The sequence below is a fragment of the Stegodyphus dumicola genome, chromosome 2, assembly GCF_044657685.1.
Source record: "Stegodyphus dumicola isolate Sdum_Otavi_A_Nest chromosome 2, ASM4465768v1".
Classification (NCBI taxonomy): domain Eukaryota; kingdom Metazoa; phylum Arthropoda; class Arachnida; order Araneae; family Eresidae; genus Stegodyphus; species Stegodyphus dumicola.
The window spans coordinates 172,237,882-172,259,478 of NC_140769.1; the positions used below are offsets into that span (position 1 = coordinate 172,237,882).

Sequence of the window (21,597 nt, forward strand, 5' to 3'; positions counted from 1 at the left end):
AAATCAAAAAGAGATATTTATTTATTTAATGCACGCGCTCTTGTATTTTTAATTTTCCGGCTTAGCTTTCTTCTTTTAATATTCGTCACGCGATGCACTGCGGGGGAAATAAAACTACTTAATTTATAATTGAACTAACATTAGCTTTTTAAATACCAAATTCGTAACAATATTATTTGCTATTTTTATTATTGTTTATAAACTGGAGGAAGGGATGTGATGTATATTTAAATTAACTACAACTGTAACTGTAACTGTAAATAACTTTAACTTAGCATTCCGTTGTTGTGATGCACGTGTTACTGTGCTAGCTGAATGTCATGTGAACTGTTTAAAAATGTAATAATAAAAGTTTTGAATTCTTGAGTTATACTCATTAGTTGAGTCTTCTTTTAAAGTACAGTAGTAATTAAATTCAACAAACTACACAAGAAGTTACACAAATAGCAGGAAATATCCGATTCCAAAGAATCATTCAATGACAGTTTTATTTCAATAAGAGCCATATTCTGTAATAAATTAATGAATGCATGACTTCTAATACATCCATATTACATAAACAATTTTTCAATGTTTCTTCAATTTAAATGCAAACAGCTTAAAGAATTTTATGTTGAAACAACTGCCTGTCTTTTTCATAATATATTTGACAGTACAAACAATCTTCAAGAGTACATAAAATCTCTTCATTAATAAAACTAGAACATTGCACATTTTTTTATTTTTCAAAAGTCATTTGTACTTGGATTCATCACACAAGTAGTGCTTTGCTAAGTTTGATGACCCTGGGGATCCATAAAACTGTTCTGTCATCTTAGAGAATCAACAATATTTTCAATATTTTTTATTTCAATTTAATCATCTATTGTGTGTCACACCTGCCATCTTCTCAAAGGTTATTGTTCGAAAAAAATTAACAATATATTATCTGGTTAAAATTTTAAGCTATAAATATTGCTTTATTCTCATTATTTTAGATGACAATAACCAATAATAAAAATTAAAATATTACTTAATTAATTATTTAAAATGCATATTTAAGCGGCCCACGAAATCAAAAGATTTTAGGGGCTGGAAACCTCAAGGTTCTGCGTGTTTAATGGTTACCAATTATCATTCACCCCCTCCCGCCTATTTTCTTCGGCGAACTAACATCTGTCACCGAAAACTTTCTTAATTATACAAAATATTTCTATCTATTCATTGTTAAAAATCCACAAAAATAACATGAAAATCCGAAAACATAATAATAAATAAGTGAAGAATGATTTAAATCTGCAAATGCGAACAACGAGGGCTGTAATTCAAGTCAACATAAGAAGAATGGTTGCAACCTTCGAACAAGCGAAAAGGTTGAATCCGATGGGTTACCAGGTTTGAACTATTATCCCCAATGTTGGTGATGTTTACATTTACCGGGTTCTTTGCGGAAGTGTTTATCGCGCCTTCCGTTTAAAAAGACATACTTTAAAAATTCCGATATCACAATCTTTCAGAACCTCTGGTACTCCCACCTCAGGCTGCTTATCTTAACTACGTCCGAACACTGCTTATTCTGACAGAAAGGTAAGTTAAGTGAAAAATTTGTTTTAATTTAAAAAGTTAGAATTAAAAAATTTATCAGTGCATGAAGCACATTTAATGACTCCATAACATGTGGAAATAATAAAAAAAAATTCTGCTTTATGCCAATTTTGACCCATTATCTATACCATAATATTATGCTTTGAATCAGAAAGAAATTATATTCGTTAAATATTGTAATCACACATGTTTCATTTCCAGATAATTTCTAGATTATTCTATCTTCCACATCACGTATCTAATAATTTGGCCTTTTGTGATATTTTAAGCTCGATGTATACAGCTCACATAAATATTATGGAGTGTTACTGAAAAAGGAAAATGTTACGGAATTCGAGCATCAAGACTTGCCGTCTTAAAAGTAGAAATCCAGCGTTATTATATGCTTACATAAATATTTAGCTGAATTCATGCATTGTGGGAAATATAAATAATCTAAATGGATTATTTGCTTACGTCATGAATTGTATAATAATATTTTTCATATATTTTATATAGATTGTATATCAATACTTCTCCATAATTTCATAATTTTAATTTTAGTTGTATTAAACGCGTTGTTATTTGTTTCTAAAATTATTAGTTGTTATTTGTTTCGATTTAATGTAAACTGGCTTTTCGGGTAATTGCTTAAATTAAAGAATTTCGCAATTTTATTTTTTAAATTTAGTATTTGGATTCTTTTTACAAGCTAAAAGCAAGCTACGTTTCTGCAATATTTATAACTGTGTGATTCTCTTTATTAATCTAAAGCCTAAAAATTAACATATAAATAAGTAGCAGCTCATAGTGAAGTAAGACAGGGACCTCAATTCAATGAGCGAGAAGACTGACCAATACATGAGGGATTCTGTGAAACATATAACTTTTACTCCTATTTAGTTACCCCCTCCCCCCAAGTTTCGTATTATATGTGATTTTATAAATTTAACATTTACGAGAATTAAAAACGTAATGATTCGTCCAAGTTCGTTTTAAACAGAAGCAGCGTCTCTGCTCCTACGTCAATCGTGTATCATCTCAAAACGGTAAATCCCCTAATTTTGCTTGGCGCCTTCGGAGCTCGTAGTAGTAGAGAGAATGACGTCACGGCATCTGGATCATAGACCTTATAAGAAATATACTAACCCAAATGGGTTTTCTCCCTCGTCCGCGGCGTTCCCGGCTGTCACCTTGATCACATCCGAAGGAGTAGGGACGACTTGCAGAAATGTAACAGTGCTTGCCTATTGCAGTCGTCGTTACTGGACGTTAATGACTTCAGCGAAATAAGTAGATTACTGCGTGTTACTGCTTGGATTAAAAGGTTTGTGCACAATTCTAAACCTAATTCTACAAAATTAAATGGACCTATATGTGCTCCAGAACTCGAGCAAGCTTTGCGTTTTTGGATCAAAGCTACTCAATTCAAACATTATAGTACAGAAGTTACCCAACTTCTTTCTAAAGGAACTATCGATAAGAGTTCACGCATATTTAATTTGAATCCTGAACTTGATGATAATAACTTACTTTGTTTAAAGGGACGTTTACAGTTTTCAAGTAACGATATGCGAGCCAAACATCCTTGGCTTCTTCCATCTAATGATAAATTTGTTGAACTACTTATCTGTGATTCTCATACTAAAATGTGCCATTTAAGTGTTGATGCAACTTTAACATATTTACGAGAACAATTCTGGATTGTTGAAGGTCGTCAATTTGTGAAAAAAGTGTTAAATAACTGTTTGATTTGTAGACGATTCAAAGTGAAATCTGGAATGCAGGTGGTTGCCCCTTTACCGCCTGATAGAATTCAAGAGCATCCACCATTTGATATATGCGGTGTGGATTTTGCCGGACCATTTTTTGTTCGTGATTTTAATTCAAAGTGTTATTTACTTATATTCAGCTGTGCAGTGACAAGAGTTATCCACTTAGAAGTAGTTCTTAACATAAGAGCTGATTCTTTTTTGTTAGGATTCCGACGATGTGTTTCTCGTCGAGAATTATGTTCCACTATATATTCTGATAACGCCAAAGCTTTTAGAAAAGCAAATAGTGAATTGAAAAAATGGTGGAATCAGATAGATAATGATCAAGTTAAAAATTTGTTTGCTTCCAAAGGTATAGTTTGGAATTTTATAGTTGAAAAAAGTCCATGGTGGGAAGGTTTCTGGGAGAGACAGATACGAAAGGTTAAAACCTGCTTAAAGAAAATTGTTGGACGATCCTCTCTCTCTTTGAAGGAATTGGAAACTGTTTTTTCGGAAATTGAAGCTCTGGTTAATTCTAGGCCTATCACGTATCTGTACAACGAACCCTCAGAACCCTCTCCACTCACCCCATCTCATTTTCTTATTGGTAAAAGATTGGTGTCTTTACCTGTAATAAAACATAAAAATGAAAATTTTAATGTTAATAGGCATTCTTTGGTAAAGAAATATAAATATCAGCAAACACTTTTGAATCACTTCCGGAACAGGTGGGGAAAGGAATATTTACTTAATCTAAGATCAGCTTATATTTCTCCACAACCAGGTAATATAGTTTCATTTAAAGTGAATGATATTGTTTTGATTAATGATGAGCGTTATCCCAGAAATATGTGGATGATGGAAAAAATTTTAGAGCTATATCCAGGAAGAGATAGAAAAGTTCGTTCTCTTCTTATTCAGACTCCTAAAGGACAAATAAAACGCTCAGTACAACTTTTGTATAATTTGGAATTGGATTTGGAAATTAATCCTTAATTGTGTTAGTTTAATTGAGTTGCAACATATTAACGTTCTATCTGTGTATTAATAATAGTTTAGTTGTGCTTATATTTTAAGGCTTGATATTTGAACATTTTTACTTTGGAAGTTAAAAGTGTAATTGGTTTTTGTATGTCAAGTCACTGAATAATTTTGAAGCTTTGTATTTGATATGATATGCTATTTATATTTTTATTCTTGTAATTTTAAATGGTTCCTGAATGTAAATTTAGTTAATATTCAATGGTAAGTGAACTCAAGTGAGTTCAGGTGGGGAGTATTACATATTTCCAGCGTCATTCTGACTAGAGGGAGCTGTGTTCGTTCCAATAGTCAGTGGCAGGCAGGATACTAAAGGTGTAGGACATGGAAGGCAGAGATGCCTAATAATATATCTCTAATTGATTGAAATTTTTATATATTTTCTTGTAAATAAATGTTGTTAATGTTTACAAAGCCTCTTATTATCTCTTGGATGCACCTTTAGTCTCACAGAACCATTAGATGCAAAAATCCTATTTGGAAAAAACTGTGGCTTTCGTAATCTCATCACTATACAACGTATCACATGTAATAATTAAAAAGAGCTATGTTATACAAACGCCATAGGTGTCAGTATTAAAGTAAACCAGGTCGTCCCTACTCTTTCTTGCCGACATGTCGGTGACGCGCGCCCCGCCCACTGGGTTAGTCTATATCTTATAAGGTCTATGATCTGGATTTCATCACAGCTCCAAGCTATCGGCACTACTTTTCTAGGGCATCCGAGGGTGGACTGGCCCTCCAGGACACTTATATAAGGAAACAAATACAACTTCCAGTTTTTTCCTGATTTAAACATTTAAATATTTTCCCGATTTTTAAATTTTCCTGATTTTGGAGCTGATTTTTCTGATTTCAGTGTTTGTTAATTCCTTCTCAAAATTTGAATTAAGGATATCTGGAGTCCTTTTTATCCTATAAAAATGGAATTGTTTACATTAAAAAAATCTTTTGTGGAGTATTTCCGAAATTTTTTGACCTTTTGGCAAGTGTTGCCAATGCATAAATATTACCCTGTCCCGCACTGATAATTGTCAACCGATACGTTATGTCACCTGTGTATTCTTATTTCAACGAATATTGTGATTTTTTATTAAATGTTGATAATGTTACTAAATCACTAAATCATTAAATTAATATTAAATTACTAAGTCATTAAAATAATATTAAATATATTTATTATTCAACAAGTAAATGTGGTGAAGCTATGGTCCTTCAGTGCAATCAGTGTTAGCTATTTTTATCTTTGAAATATGCATACAAACCTGTATCCCAAGGGCAGCAAGCATCCCCAAAACATAATGCTTACCATTCATGCTGAACACTAGGCAATGGACTCAGTTCTTTGTTCGGCTTTCACCACACAGTAATTCATCCACCGGGCTCAAATGTATTAAATTTTGAATCGTCAATAAATATAACATTGCTCCAATATATCTTTACTTATAATGGATTTAGCATATGCCAGGCATATTTTCTTTGTTGATGAAGAATTCTCTTCTTGCTGAGTCCCCCCCTCTACCAGTAGCGGAAGGAGTAAGACCGCTGAGTACTGGAAGTTCAACCAAAGCTCGATTCCGGGCTGGCTACATGGTAGTTTTCCCACGTCAAATATGACTACGAGAGAATTTTTTCTTAGAAAAGTCCTTCGTGAAAGCAGTCATTCCTTTAGGCAAATAGCCGTTAGATGCTTTGATATTTGAATAACTAAACCTATCTTTCCTTTTAGTTGATTGCACATTGTATTCATTGCCCTAATAATAGTTTTAGTGTTAACTTTTAGTAACCGCTACAAGTTTTGCAGCACTGATTTTTGGGTCTTGTTCGATTTTTCATAGGATAAATCCCCAGTTCATTGATTTTACCTTGAAACATATTCCAGAGCATTTTCAACAGTTTACATACAATTGCCATTGTTTTCTTAAGATCAAAGATAGTTGAACGCTTTATATCAAGGATCTTTTGGATATTTCAAACATTTTACCATCTTCAAAATGATGAATAATTAAATTTCTAACAGGATTTGTCATTAATTTGTAGCATGCCATGCTTCAGGTATAGAAAAGTTAATATATTTTGCCTAAGGATACACAATTAACTTTAGAAGATCCAAAAATTGAATTTGAGAAATTAAAATTAGCGCAGCTAAAAAAGGAATTCAGAGTGGAAAAAGTTAAAAATTAGAACGCGGTTAAAGGTGAATCTCGCATGAATAAATATCACAGATAAAGATATCAGGTTCTGGAAATTATTCAGAAAATCTGATAAAAGGTCTGTAAACGTTAACTAGCCTAGGTCCCGGAAGATCGGAAAACTTCAGTTTGTTTTTTCAAACATTAGAAAGAGCATTCCTTACAAAAAAACGCTCCAGAAAAGTTCAAAACTGCAGTTTTGATTAACATTTTAGTTGATAAGGCAACTAACATTTTATATTAATGATGAAGAATTAAAATATTATGAAACCATTAAAAATAGCATTAAAAGAATATCAACCAACTACTTACGAATGTTTAATGAATTTCCGAAGAGCACAACTCGAGCCTAAACAGTCATATGTTCAAATTTCCAGTAACACTGTCAATTAAGCGAAGTAAAAGACTCATTGATACATTGTGTCAACTAACGATTTCAGACAAAATTTTTTAAACATTAGATAGACAAAATATCAAAACAGGAAAAAATTGACTAAAACCTAGTGATTTATCTAAAGAAGTTGACCTATATTTCGTAAACAAAGGCAGGTCGTTAAACGAAACCCTTCTATGATTGACGAAAATATAGCTAGGTTATCCGAGTCTTCAAGAGAATCAAAATATATCCCCGCTTCATATGAGAAAAACTTTAAATAAAAGTAAATATCCACCCAAAGATTGTTACATATATGGAAAATTAACACACCTCGCTAAAGTTTGTCTACAATGGAACAAACCGGAGAGGCAAAACACCCTTTCAAAAATTAGAAATATTGAAAAATATTAGATAGTGATTTTACTGGTTTTAATTATTAAACAATTATAATTAGCAATTAAATAAGCTTTCCATTTGGTTTGGTTAACTAGTTAATAAAAAGCAGGCTAAGGAAAATAAGCTCGTATTCATGGGAACGAAAGACTACAAAAGAATACTTGTTGCCATTTCCTGGGACTGACCTACGAGTATCCACTGGCATTATGGATTCGGCCATTAATGGCCAAATAAGTCTTTCATTACAATTATTTCCTAAGAACTTTAAGAGAAAAATACATTATAAACCCATATTTTGGTTTTTGTTTTTAATTTTTAAGCAAAAATTGATTTTCATATTTTTTTACTTTCTTTTTCTCCGCTTACATTTCTAAATTTTATACTTGATTTTTGAATTTCCTTCACAAATTAAAAATTAGATATCATTTAAACACTTAACTGCGTATGTTAACGAAATAAGTTTGACCATTTATTTTCCCAAAAAATTCCAAGATTCATAATTTTTCTTTTAATCATTCCTTAGTAAGAAAGAAATCACTGATTCTCTTCAGCAAAACGATATTATCATTATTCTTTTATCAAAGAGATTAAACAGCGAAGTTTGATTTGGTTTCAGTTTTCTTTTAGCAAACTAAGAGAACTCTGCTAGAATTTTCTTTTACTTAGGAGAAATTATAGGAACAAGGAAGGTAAGCAACTTTAACAAAAAATTTTATTACAAAAATGTGATATCCTATTTCCAAATTTGCATCAGCTTTCTTTAGGTATTTTAACATGCTCTGTTGTACTTTGCAAATAAATTTTGACGAAAAGAAAACATACGAAAAAAAAAGTCTGAAAGGTTTCAGATTTTAAATTATTAAATATCACGTTCTTCTCCATTTAAACCATAAAATTCAGTTCAAGAGCAATATCGCAAAATAGTTTTAAATTGAGCATATCTTTAGAATTTCCGATATACAGTATCGCGCGCTGGTGTTAAAAGTGTTTTTTTCTGTACAACGTTGCCATTGCTCGTTTTGAAATCCTTGATTTTGTTCCTTGAATCCTTGAGTCGGCAAAGACGCTGAACACTGGTAGTTCGGTTGGAGTTCAAATTCGCGTACGGGCTGGCTGCATGGGAATTTTCGTGATTTTTCCCATGTATATACGAGTTAGTTTCCCTTAGAAAGTCGTCCACGAAGGCATCTCTCTCCTTGGGCAGACAGCCCTCGAGGCTTTGCCGTAATGACATAAAATAAACCAAATCATATGGTTTAAAATAAAATAAAATGAAATGAAAATTTTATTTTTCTTATTAATTTTTTTATGAATAGGATGATATTGAATAGGATTTTATGAATAGGATGATTTTTACGAATATGCGTTTTTAACGAATATGACTTTTTCTTAAAACTACCCAAGACTGAGACCACTTTGTAGATTTAATACGCCATTTAAACTTTGAAACCTTTTATATCATATGATTCAAAAGCCAAAACAATCTTTATCGGACCACCTGGAATGACGACCAAGCTAATAACAATGAATAAAGCAGAGTAAAGGTAATAAGCTTTATTTTTTTACATATTTCTTACCTTCATCACTGGTAAACATGATAATAAAGATTGGAAAAGGTTTACGTAAATAATTATTAAACAATTCTAGCTTATGTAAAATTTCATTTTGTTTTTATTTCAATTCTATACAATACTTTTTGTCTATTAATGTGTTCCTAGATAAAATGGCGGAAAGGATGGATAGCGATATGAAGATATTTAAAGAAGAAGAGGTTTTAGATAAAATAAATCATTTGAAACAAATAGTGGAAGATCTGAAGAATACTGTGTGTGAGATAGAACAACGACTGGATAACATTTGTCTAACTTATGAGGAAGAAATTAAATCGTACCCGGCAGAAAATGTAGAGGAAGCTGTAGAAGGTAAGGATGAATTTAGAAAAAAAAAAAAAAAAAAAAAAAATCTAAATTTTCTTTTAGGATCTATAGTTTGTTATTACGAATTCTAGACTTTAATATGTAAGATTTTCAGAAACGAAATTTAATAAATATAAATTCCTTTAGCTTTTTTTTTTAATTTAGGAATTATTAAACTCTTCGTTTTAAAAATTCTCTCTTAAAAGCGAAGGGGGTCATTAGGCTTGCCCAGACAAACCTATGACTCAACCAATAGCCACTACCAAGATAATTCGTCACCACCAGGATTTGATAACTGAGTTCGTCCTGTACAGTCAACATTTAAGTGGAGTAGAATGAAAGTTATTACCTTTTTCACCGCGTACCTTTATGGTGTAATTGGAAGCCCGTCCGGCTAGCAATCGGGAAGTCGGGAATTCGGATCCGGGCGAGAGCGTTGCATATTTTTCACGTTATCTGCTGTGAAATAAAATGCCATCTAATGATCTCTACAGTTTTACTGAAAATGTCACTGTACGAATTTCAATATGTTTTCACCTCACTGTTTTTTTTTTTTTTTTTTTTTACTTCCTTGTCCGAAGTAAAAAGGAAGTATTGTAATCACGAAAAATTTCGGGTATCATATTTCAAGGAAAATATTGATTTTGACCGCTAATGCAACTTAATGATGTTTTTGCGTGACATCCGCAAGTAAGGGCAGAATAAAGGACTCTTTCCCCCCCCCCCCAAAAAAAAAAATTATAAAACTGATTTAAAAGGAATTCTGAAAAGAATTTTTCTTGGCGTCTGTGCGTACGTACGTATGTATGCACGTAGGTGTACGTATCTCGAATAACTCAAAAACGAGTAGCCTCAAAACGTTGAAATTTTGCATGTAGGACTGCTATAACATGTAGATGTGCACCTCGTATTTTGTTAGAATATCCACTCTGTTACTCGGTTCAGTGAGCTCAGTTTCTTTATTCTTATATGTTTGTAAATTGTGCATTTTTTGCTTTAAAAAATGATTGAATTACGTTATTCTTCTCTTCCGGTTAAGGTTTGTATTCCTAGTAAATCTGCATGCAATATTTGTGGAGTTATCAACAGTTTAAAAGTTGTTTAAGTGAGGCTAAGCCTAATGAATTTTGCGGATGGCGGACATGTTTGTTTATATTTCAAACTTGGCAAAAAAAGCGGATTTGTTGCCAATCTAGAGAAACTAAGCTTCCCAACAACAAAGATAACGCCTTCATTTATTATTGCGAATTAAATCATGCTTAATCCTTTTTGGAATTTTTTCGAGGAAATAAGTGTTTAAGATTTACTTCGTAATTTTTAATACAGATATTTTGAGTTTTTATGTATTTTTGCCTTGTCAGGAAGTGAGAAAATTAATTGAATGAGAAATACTCAATCGTCTGTGAAAAACTGTTTCTTTTTTGCTTTGTTTGCTTAATTTTTGCTTTATTTGCTTTGAGCTCCTGAAATTAAAAGTTTGTGAAATCAGAGTTTCATTTTCATTGTAGAGATATTAGGTATTTTTAAAGCAGGTGTTGTGAAAAATGCGCAATGCCCTCGCCGGAACTCGAACCTGGAGCTCTCGAACACAGGCCGAGTGTGTTAACCATTACACCACGAAGGCATGCTAGAAGGAGGAAGAAATACGTGATAGCATTATGAGGAGTAATTGCTTAAATCATTACTTCTCGTATAACAACTCGCATATATTCTGTCGAATCAAATGTTTAAATGTGAGAGACATTGGAGAATGTAAAATCTTTCATGTTTATAAAAAAATAGCTTCATAATTCATACTTTCATACTCCACTTACAAAAACCTTTCTGAAGAAATTTACTTTAGCTCTGTTTTCCTAAACAGAATTGCAACGTTTTTCATTTATTCCTTTAGTTTTAAAAAAGTATTTGATAGAACGATAAGGAACCTTTTTTTCCCCTTTAAAATGAATACTGCTTTCTAATGCATGAAGTATTTTTGTAAAATTAGTTTCAATACATGACTCAGTTTGGGCTAATTTTATTTTGGTCACAAGTTTCTTAAAAGCAGGCTTATCTTGACAATGACTATTTTTCGCTTTCAGTGTGCTGGTATATATTTAATTTTCTTAATTTTTATGTCTGCAACTAAAATGGTGTGTGTATTTTTGGTGTATTTAATTATGGCAAAGCACACGAGGGCTATCTGCCTAAGGGGAGGGATGCCTTTCGTGGAGGACTTTCTAAGGGAAACTGGCTCGTATACACGTTACACATGGGGAAAACCACGAAAACGCCCATGCAGCCAGCCCGTTCGCGGGATTCGAACCTCGGACCGAACTACCAGTGTTCAGCGACTTTACCCCTCGGCCGCTGGTGGGCCCTGCAACTAAAATGTTTTAATTTAACTTTTGCTTATAAAAGATAATGATTAGAAATGACATGTGATGCCTTTTTCTCTTTTGCCTGAAGAATAGATTTTCTGAAAATATTGACATAGCCAAATGATCCATCCGATATTTTCCTCTCTGAAATACTCATTCATTGTTCATTTCATTAAATAATGAAAACAATTCATTATTCTTGACATTTTCTCGCCCTCTTTAATGAATTTTCAACTCATACCTACTTTTTAATCACATTAGCATCTACATCGTCTATTACAATCATCATTTTTGTTCGATTTAATGTTACAGCTAATCAATAAAGTTATGATAATAGGGTACATATTATTGGCAGAAACTAATAAGAGCGACGGAATACAGTGCAAATGGCCTTGAAAGTTTTGAAGTATCTGAAACAATACAATGAGAAGAAAGCGATGATGAAGATTTGCCTAACCAGACTAATAATCAGTATATTTACTTAAATAAAATTATCATTTAAAGATAATTCTTCTAGCTCATTCAAACTAAATTACTAAATCAGTGAAATTCAAAACCGTAATTAAACTAAGGCAATAGTAAGTTGATTTTCTTAAGTGTGTTAAATAAACAGTAAGTGCATAGTATTAAATAGTCGGAATTTAAAACAATAACTAGGCGAATATGATCGTGAAGGGCAGTGGTCTTCAAATTGTGGTTCCCGGAACTCGGTGGGTACCGCAACTCAAATTCCAGGGTTCTCTGCGACTCGAAAAGAATTACACTGGTGTGCAAAAATTTAGGACGAGACGATTTTTTCAATATAACTTTGTACAAAAGCTTTCCAAATCAACACATTTAATACCGTAAGATCCCCAATACGTAAGGACATGAGTAATGTAAGCAACACTTACTAAAAGAGAAATCAGAGGGATAAAAAGAAGCTTTATTGAAAAAGTAGCATGGAGCGCAATGCGACTGAAGGCCGAAACATCCCTGTGATGGGTGTCCAGCAATTACACCAGCAAACATCCGGTCTTTAATAGGGGATATGATCTCCCCTGACTGCTAGGCAGGTTTCACAGCGTCTGCCCATGCTGAGAATGAGGGTGTCAATGAGTTGTTGACGCATTGCTGCCCATTCGTCTTGCAGCGCCAATCGAAGCTCCGGAATCGTTACTGGTGGTAAGGTACGAGCTGCCAAGCGTCTGCCTAGAAAATCCCATACATGCTCGATGGGATTGAGATCCGGAGATCATGCCGGCCAATCCATACGTTCAATATCCTCACTCTCTAAGAGCTGTTCGGCAGCTACTGTGCGATGACATGGTGCATTGTCGTCTATGAAAAGGAACTGCGGACCCATAGCGCCTCTAAAAAGACGCACATATGGAAGAAGAATCTCGTTACAATAACGGGTCCCGTTGACTGAACCTGCGTCGAAGATGTGAAGGTCTGTACGACTACCAAGCATGATGCCTCCCCAAACGAGAACACCGCCACCTCCATACCTGTCCCTTTCAATGATGTTCGAGGGATGATTGCGGCTTCCCCGCTCTCTCCAGATGAGTATGCGATGAGAATCGCTACTCAGACTGAATCTGCTCTCATCTGTAAAGAGTACTCGTCCCCATTCAATGTCTCTCCAATTCCGGTGTTCCCGGCACCACAGAGAACGCCTTCTCCGATGGGCAGGCGTTAGAGGTACACACCGTACAGGGCGTCGTGTAAACAGACCACCACCGTGCAGTCTTCTGCCCACGGTAAAACGCGATATCGGTCGTTCAGTCGCCTGTGTCGTGTGTCTAGTGATTTCTCCTGCTGTCTGCCGCCTGTTTCTTCTGGCCTGTAAAGCAATATACCGGTCATCTGCGGGTGTGGTTCCTCGTGGACGACCACTACTAAACCCCCGGATAGCTGTTCCTGTAGTTTGAAAGTCTCCAAAGTCGTGAAACGATGCTGTGAGCAATTTCGAACTCTGCAGCCACACTTGTCACACTGCGGCCTTCCTCCAACTTCCCAATGATTCGACCTCGGGTAAAAGCATCCAGATGTCGTCTAACAGATTGATTATTCGCCATTTCTCGCTGAGGCAGCAACTCGGTGTGATTTTACCTGCTATACGGCGTGCAATCTCTTTCCCATAAATACTGATCTTACACCGACAACATGCTTTATACTACTCAGACACTCCGCCATTACGTCTACCTGCATATCTGCGCATGTGCTACCGTACATTACCTTACTTAATCTCCTGATTGGTCTTTCTGTCCGCTCTGCCTCTTCGTTCAGCTGATATGCTAATTTTTCAATTTCGTCCTTAATTTTTGCACACCAGTGTATAATGTATTCACACTAGTTGACTAGTGTTTATTAAATAAAAAATATAAATGCACCTTTAAATTAGTTTGAAAATTTAACATGTGCTTATCATTGATGGAAAATGAATTGAATTTAGACGAAAGTGTTAAAAATAATACAATGGAACATCTTTCTCAAATAAAGAAAACTATAAAGAATACTTCCTGCAAGAAAAAGTTAAGTATATTTTCTCCCTCCTTACTGCATGCCTTCGTGATGTAACGGTAGCACACTCGGCGCGTATACGAGAAGTGCAGGTTCGAGTCCCGGCGAGGGCCCTGCACAATTTCCTCGTCTTCTGCTTCCTTCCCCCCCAAAAAAGTCTGAATGATTTCAGATTTTAAATTACGTCGAAAGGGGCGTCTTTTTAACATTTGGTGTGTTACATTTATTTATTAAATATCACGTTCTTGGCACTTAAACCATAAAATTCAGTTCAACAGTACTATCGCAAAATAGTTTTAAAATGAGCATATCTTTATAATTTCCGATACAGAGACACACGCGCTGGAGATAAAAAATGTTTTTTCTGTACAACGTTGCCATTGCTCGCTCTGAAATCGTTGAATTTGTTAATCAAAAATTCGTTAAAATTTTACAAAATATGATATTGATAATAAAACAAATTCCAAATTTCCAATTTGATGTATCACACAATTACGTCATTCAAAATTGGATGGCTCTATGTACCGTTGTTTTACCACAATGCGAGAAATATACAAACATTTATGCAGATTTTTCATTATTTAATTTCTTCAAATATAGTGCATGACTCTAACGTTTAGTGGCAACAGTTTGAAAAGTGAAACGGATATTTTCATTAGAGTGAACCAACTCAAAATCGCGAAACGAAAACAATAGTCCTTCAGGGACAAAGCCCCTTTGGGAAAAAAAAACAAACTAATATCTCTACAGTGGCGCGCGAAATAAAAGGTGGTGGATCATGATTCCTTACCACCAGGATTTGGCGAGTGGGTTCCCTAATCCCCAGTCGCTCTTTGAAAGAGGGAGTATATAAGGTATCAGTAGTGGGCGCAGCCCGACCCAACTAACCAATCAAGATGGCCTCATGGTCATAACAGGCCACGCGCATGGAGTATATAAGGTACTTTCTCCCTCCTTTTTGCATGCCTTCGTAGTATAACGGTAGCGCACTCGGCCCGTATTCTAGGGGTCCAGGTTCGAGTCCCGGCGAGAGCATTGCACATTTCCTCAGTCTTCTGCTTCAGGAAAAATTTAATGTCTGTACATCATGACTGGGTAAAAAATCCGTTAGAGTACACTACGATAAGTCTAAAAACGTTCCAATGAAGGAAAGGGAACAATTTATCGACATATCAACAGATTTGATGTTAAAATCTAAATTTAATCAAGAGATCCTAAATTTTTCATTGTAGATTCGTGAAGAATGCTCAGAAGTTTCTCACTTAGCTAGAAAAAATTTTAATGCCATTCGGAACAACGTATTTAACAGTGGAGTCATTAGGATTTTTTGAAGCAGGAGAGTTGAAAAATGTGCAGTGCCCTCGCCGGGTCTCGAATCTTGGACCCCTCGAAATACACGTGGAATATGCTCCCAATTACACCCCGAAGGCATGCGGGAAGGCAGGAGAAAGTACCTTATCAAAGCCTTTTCTTTCCTTTCGCCATCGACGGAATAGCTGGCCCACTTGGTTAGGTGCTTTTCAGCCTGTTGGATCCCGTTGATGGAATTAAAAATAAATGCATAAATAAATGTAATTTATGTACTTAGTACTGTGTCCTCCTGCAATTGACCACGCTAAACGAGGAACATTGAAATAAGGACCAGAACATGGAAGGAAGGTGCATGGTGGAGACTGCTGAGACTAAGGGGAACACTTATTATGTAACATGTTAGGCATACACTATTATGGTACATGCTAGGCATACAGTTATAATAAGGATAAGCTATATAATCCGGTACAGAAGTAAATATGAACAAATACATTACAAATTGTGGGATACCTTAAAAGAGTTCTGGATTAATCATAAAATTAAATATAATTAAAAACAAAACAAAGCGAAACAAAAACAAAACAAACAAACAAAAAAACAAGACATTTAGTAAATTAACGTATGTACAGAGCGGGCTGCTGACGTCATGATATCCAAGGAAAGAAGTCACTCCAGGCTGTCAGCAATGCTTTTAGCAATGGTAGTGCAGTCTCTAGTGTGGCTGAACGCATATTTATTCTTAATTGTGTTTTTGAACCATGCCGACATATTGACTACAGCTGGTCTTTTTAAATGTGAATTCGCCGTGTGCGGGCACTTAAACAGATAGTGATCTGGATCACCAGTACTGCTACAAATACATTGGTCACTGTCTCTTAGGCGAAATCTGTGAAGATAGGACATATATGGGCCATGCCCTGTCAGATATGTGTTAAGTGCAAAGAGCTGCTATTTTAATTCTGGTTAACTTTTGGTTGGAAATTATAAAGTCTTCTTTCTGTAGTGATTGTCTCCCAGTAGTTTTGCCATTGCTTCATTAGTTCACCTTTTAGAGTAGTTTTCAGATGTGAGTGCGGAAGGGGCACACTGATGCTACTCACGTGGGGTTCATTGGCTGCGCCTTTCGCAATCACATCCGCTGCTTCATTTCTTTTAATCCCCGTATGGGCTGGAACCCATTGAAGCTTGGGCCTTAGACTTGCAGGAATCGAAATTAATAGTTTTTGTATGTCTCTGACAATGGAATGTCTACTGCGGCCGTCCTGGATGGCCTGCAAGCTTCACACTGAATCTGTGTATATTACTTTATACCTGCCATTTGCTAGCAGTAAAATCCGGAGCTGCCTTTAGGGCTGTAAGTTCTGCCTGAAACACCGAGTTACTGGGATGAAGCTTCTTAGCCCAGGAATGGATTATGTGGTCACCGTGCATTGCACACCAGGTACTGCCAGCCCCGAATTCTCCTTTGAAGCCATCAGTATAGACGGCTGAGGATTGTAATGCACTTGGAGGATTACTGCTTGTTTCTATATCGAAGTCTGCAGGGTGCAAGGAGAGTGGGCAATGTGATTCTCGTAGTCTGAGGATACATAAGTCTTACTCCAAATAGTTTTAATCTGATCACCTTCACCACAACACTCTCGCTCTGCATTATCAAGTGCAAACCCTGCTAATACATTTAATGCAGTTGTTGGAGAGGTGTGGAATCCTCTGTAGATGCCCAGAAGAAATGCTCTTTGCGCGGAGTTCAATGCATGTTGCATGTTAATCGTAACATTTACACCCCATATGGAAACACTATGAAGAGCACTGCTCTCAGCGACTGTGGCATACCATATCTTGAGCATATGCGAGGGGACACCCCATCTAGCAGCAGCTGTTCTTCGCATTGTATTAGACAATTTATGCAGCCTTGATGTGAGGAAGCCAGGAGAATCTGTCGTCTATAATCACACCCAAGTAGCGGAAATGTCTCACGAATTGTATGTTTCTGCCATGAAGGTTTACGCACGGAGTACGCTCGTGCCTTTTTCCTGGGCTAATCAGCATTCCTTTTGTTTTTGCTCTTGAAATTGTGAGCTTATGTTCACTGGCCCAGCGGACTATTTTGTCTAAAGCTTTTTGGGAATTACCCTCGTAACTTTTACGGCTGTGACCGTTTAAAATAAGCAAGAAGTCGTCAGCACACGCTATTATTTCTGATGTTTTATCATCATCAAACAAATTGAGCGCGGTATCTGCTACCAGGTTCCACAGAAGTGGACCTAGGCAGGAGCCCTGCGGGCAGCCTTTCGTCACCTTTTGCATGTGGACGCCTCCGTCCGTTGTAGCTTGAATTCTTCTTTCACTCAGGTAGCTGTAGATCAAATCAAATAAAGTTTGGGGGCAATTGAAATCTTTGAGACATTTCAAAACATCATGCCACGACAACGAATCGAAGGCACCTTGAATGTCTATGCTGATGACAGCAGTATGCAGTTTATTCTGCTTGTTTCTAAGTACCGTGTTCCGTAGGTGATTCAGTGCGTGATCCACTGACTTTCCTGCTATAAAGCCATATTGCCTAGTATTTATGAGTTTATTAGCATGAATGTAAAAATTCAGTCTTTAAAGTACTATTCTTTCGAGTACTGGCTGGGAGTAGGCACTTATCAAAGCCTGTACCTCTCGAACTGAAAAGCCTGTCACATCGGATGTGGGAATAAAAACAAAGTACAGGCGTGAGTTAAAGGGAGACTGTGAAACGCGATTGCAAATCATTGATCAGTAGTGCCACACTTCAACAGTTTGCGTAAAAAATTGCAAGCACACCCCGGTCGCTAAATATAATGCGAGGGTAAGCAAGATATGGAGAACGAGTCAATCTTATTAATGAGTACATTAAATTGATTTTATGTTAAAATTTGTTTATAACAAAAAATACAGTACTTTCTTTAATTGTCTTTACATAAAACATATCTATTTTAAACATAGTTTTAAAATATATTTTCTAAGGGTGGGATCGGAGTTTCAGGAAAGAAACCTTTAGCTCTAAGGGTTCCGCCAGCCGACAAAGTTTGAAGACCACTGGTTTAGGACAATTTCTTAAGTACATAAAATAAGCAGAGGAGTTTCAGATAATTGTAAAATATAAATATAGCCATTTAATAGGAAGCTTTTTAATTAATAAATAAACCAATTATTATAAAATAAAATAAATTTTAAAAATAAAATTACATATATTTAATACACAATCATCTTCATTTATTAAACTTTACTTAGTACACATATTTAGAAAATAAGAATAATTAGCATGAAGACCCAAACGAACAAATTTACTTAAATCTGTTAATTTATTTTTCTTTTACAACCATTTATCACGTCAAAGTGGTGTCTAGATCGGCGGCGATCTTCTCTAATCTGTTTATTATGAATACATTCTCCTCCCCCTCTCCCATTTAAAAAAAAACCAGTATTCTATAAATACGCTCCAGTTCTTGCATCTTCTTCTACACAGAATCAGGTACTTTATAAAAATCGAAGATATCACGGAAGACAGATATTTTGTAAAAATCGAAAGAGTGATGATATAAAGTATTAGTATTACACTGATATTGCAATGATGAGATGCGACTGTGAATAAATCTGCAATTTTTTTGTTTAATCGATGCATTAAATCATGTATGATTATCAAATCTCCATTTTCATATACTACTTCTGGCAACCCGTGTATGAATTCAATATTTGGTTCTTCTGGAAACCACGGTGCACTATATGAATAACACTTAATTTTTTGTTTCGGAATATCGAAGATATTATTTTTTATCATTTGTAGAACTAGTGATGTTTTTCCAGATTGACTCGGACCAACAAACAAACACGAACTTGGATGTTTTAACTTTAACATCTTTTCAACAGTGTTTTTTTTTAAAGATTTTTTTTATAAATTGTTTTTAATACTGTTTAACAACAACGGAAGGTAATGTATCTCATCTCCACTTAGTGTTCCCCGAATAAATGAGTTTTTTTGTTGTTATAGCTGTGTTTTTATGGCTGTGGATTTCTCTCTTTTTAAAAAATGTTTCAAAGTAGTATACCGCACCCTTATTGAAGATTTGATTGTAATATGGTTTTTCGAATTTTTTAGAGCAAAAAATTAAATGTACAATTAAAAAAATGTTACTATAGAATGAAAAGTGTGCTTTTTTCAAAATAAATAAATAAATAAATAAAGATAGAAAAAAGGAAGAGAGGAGAAAAAACACAAGAGTTTTGCAATTTATCCATATCTTTTTTTTTTTTTTTTTTTCTTTAGATTACATGTTTACATTGATAACAACTTTCTTAAATTCATTTTGGTTTAATTGTACTCCAATAATTTCGGGTTTCAAATAATCAGTTTCATTTCTCCAAAAGTAACGTAAATCATATATCCTTTTTCCATCTTTAATACAAATATGTAGAAACATTTCTTCTCCCAGCATGTTCAGAATACATGCAAGATGTTTTGTTCATCTACTTTTCGTTCCTCTTCTTTCTATCTTTCCAAACAGTTTAAACATATGTATGTATATTAAAATTTTTAGGATTCAAACACAGAGGCAAAATAACATTAATTTTTTTCTATCTTGTACCGTCCACTTCATTTTTATAATCTTTCTATTACGACAGCAACAACTCAAATGAACTTTCTACAAACAGTTCATGAAAATTATATTAAAAAACACAAGAAAAATCTCTTTTTTTTTTTTTTTTTTCGTTACAATTTCTTGCACATATGTGCTAAATATTTTAAAACCAATCGCTTGTATAACGTATTTATTACATTTTCAGAAAATGCTTGTTTAGTATTACATCGCATTCAGATATTTTATGCATTTTCTCCCTCCTTTCTGCATGCCTTCGTGGTGTAACGGTTAGCATACTTAACTTGCATTCGAGAGGTCCAGGTTCGAGTCCCGGCGAGGGCGTTGCTAATTTTTCATGTCTCCGAATAGCTTTACAGTGGCGCCCGAACTAATAGGTGGCGGATAATGATTCTTCAACACCAGGATTTGGTGACTAGGTTCTCTAACCCACAGTCGCCCTTTAAAAAGGGGGAGTATTTTCTTCATCCTCTCTGCATGTCTTCGTGGTGTAACGGTAGCACACTCGGCACGTATTCGAGAGGTACAGGTTCGAGTGCCGGCGAGGACATTGCTCATTTTTCACAACCCCTGCTTCAAAATAATTTAATATCTCTCCAACATATTCTAATTATTAAAATTAATATATTTTATCATTTGAAATCAAATTTTAAAAAACTAATGTATTCTAATTGTTAAAATAAATAAAGCTTATCATTTGAAATTAACTTTTGAAAAACTTAAGTATTTTAATTATTAAAATAAATATACCTTATCATTTGAATTGAATGTTCAAAAAACGAAAGTATTCTAATTATTAAAATAAGTATATCTTATCATTTGCAATCAATCTTTAAAAAGCTAACGTGTTTTAATTATTAAAATTAATGTATCTTACACATTTTGTAGATTACAACTTCTTAGTACATACTTGAAAGCATTTGCATGTTTTAAAAATAATTGTTTTTCTATGCAGGAAAAAGTTACTATCTAAATTTGACTTACATTTCTTTTAGACCCATTGAATGAAAGAACATTAAGGGATGAGACGTTGTCTGAAGTGGCAGAGAATATCATTAAACAGAAAATAAGTAGTCCACTCAGTCCAGATGTTTTCCGTTACTTTTTATTACATCACGCCTGAGGGAAGCCTAAACCCCCAGTGCTACCAATAGTGCGACGCTACACATTGGACGTCATCTCCTTGAAGGAACAACTCAACGCTTTAAGAAACGAGCTCAACCTACATCACAAGAATTATTGGAAGGAAGAAAACTAGATAATAATTTAATTTCCAGAATAATTAGATTGCTGAATAACATTGATAAAGAACTGTTGGCAGAGCAGAAAGATGGTAAACGACAAATTCCAATTACTGATTTTTACAAGGATATTCACGGAAACCAGTAACAGTTTCAGCCATTTTGAATTTGATCCTCTGTATCCTTTGTTATATTTGCATAAAGCTAATTGTTCAATAATCTATAATCTATAATGTTTTTTCTAATAATTTCAATAAATCAATTTTGCTGTAGCTCGAGTTTAATTTTTTTTCTTTGATGCGATATCATAATTA

At 34.7% G+C, this 21,597-nt stretch overlaps 2 protein-coding genes and 1 non-coding gene across 3 annotated transcripts in view; 2 read left to right on the forward strand and 1 right to left on the reverse strand.

Annotated features, from left to right (window-relative positions):
* The window catches only part of LOC146998652 (uncharacterized), a 464,415-nt gene that overhangs the window by 106,315 nt on the left and 336,503 nt on the right, over window positions 1-21,597 (reverse strand). The window lies entirely within an intron of this gene.
* On the forward strand, window positions 1,435-21,555 carry LOC118198516 (uncharacterized). Its single transcript, XM_035370210.2, has 3 exons — window positions 1,435-1,566; window positions 9,044-9,247; window positions 21,038-21,555. The coding sequence occupies exons 2-3, from the start codon at window positions 9,049-9,051 to the stop codon at window positions 21,163-21,165; spliced, it is 327 nt and encodes a 108-aa protein (XP_035226101.1). The 5' UTR covers window positions 1,435-1,566; window positions 9,044-9,048; the 3' UTR covers window positions 21,166-21,555.
* On the forward strand, window positions 20,295-20,366 carry TRNAA-UGC (transfer RNA alanine (anticodon UGC)). Its single transcript has one exon. It is a non-coding gene; the product is annotated as a tRNA-Ala (tRNA).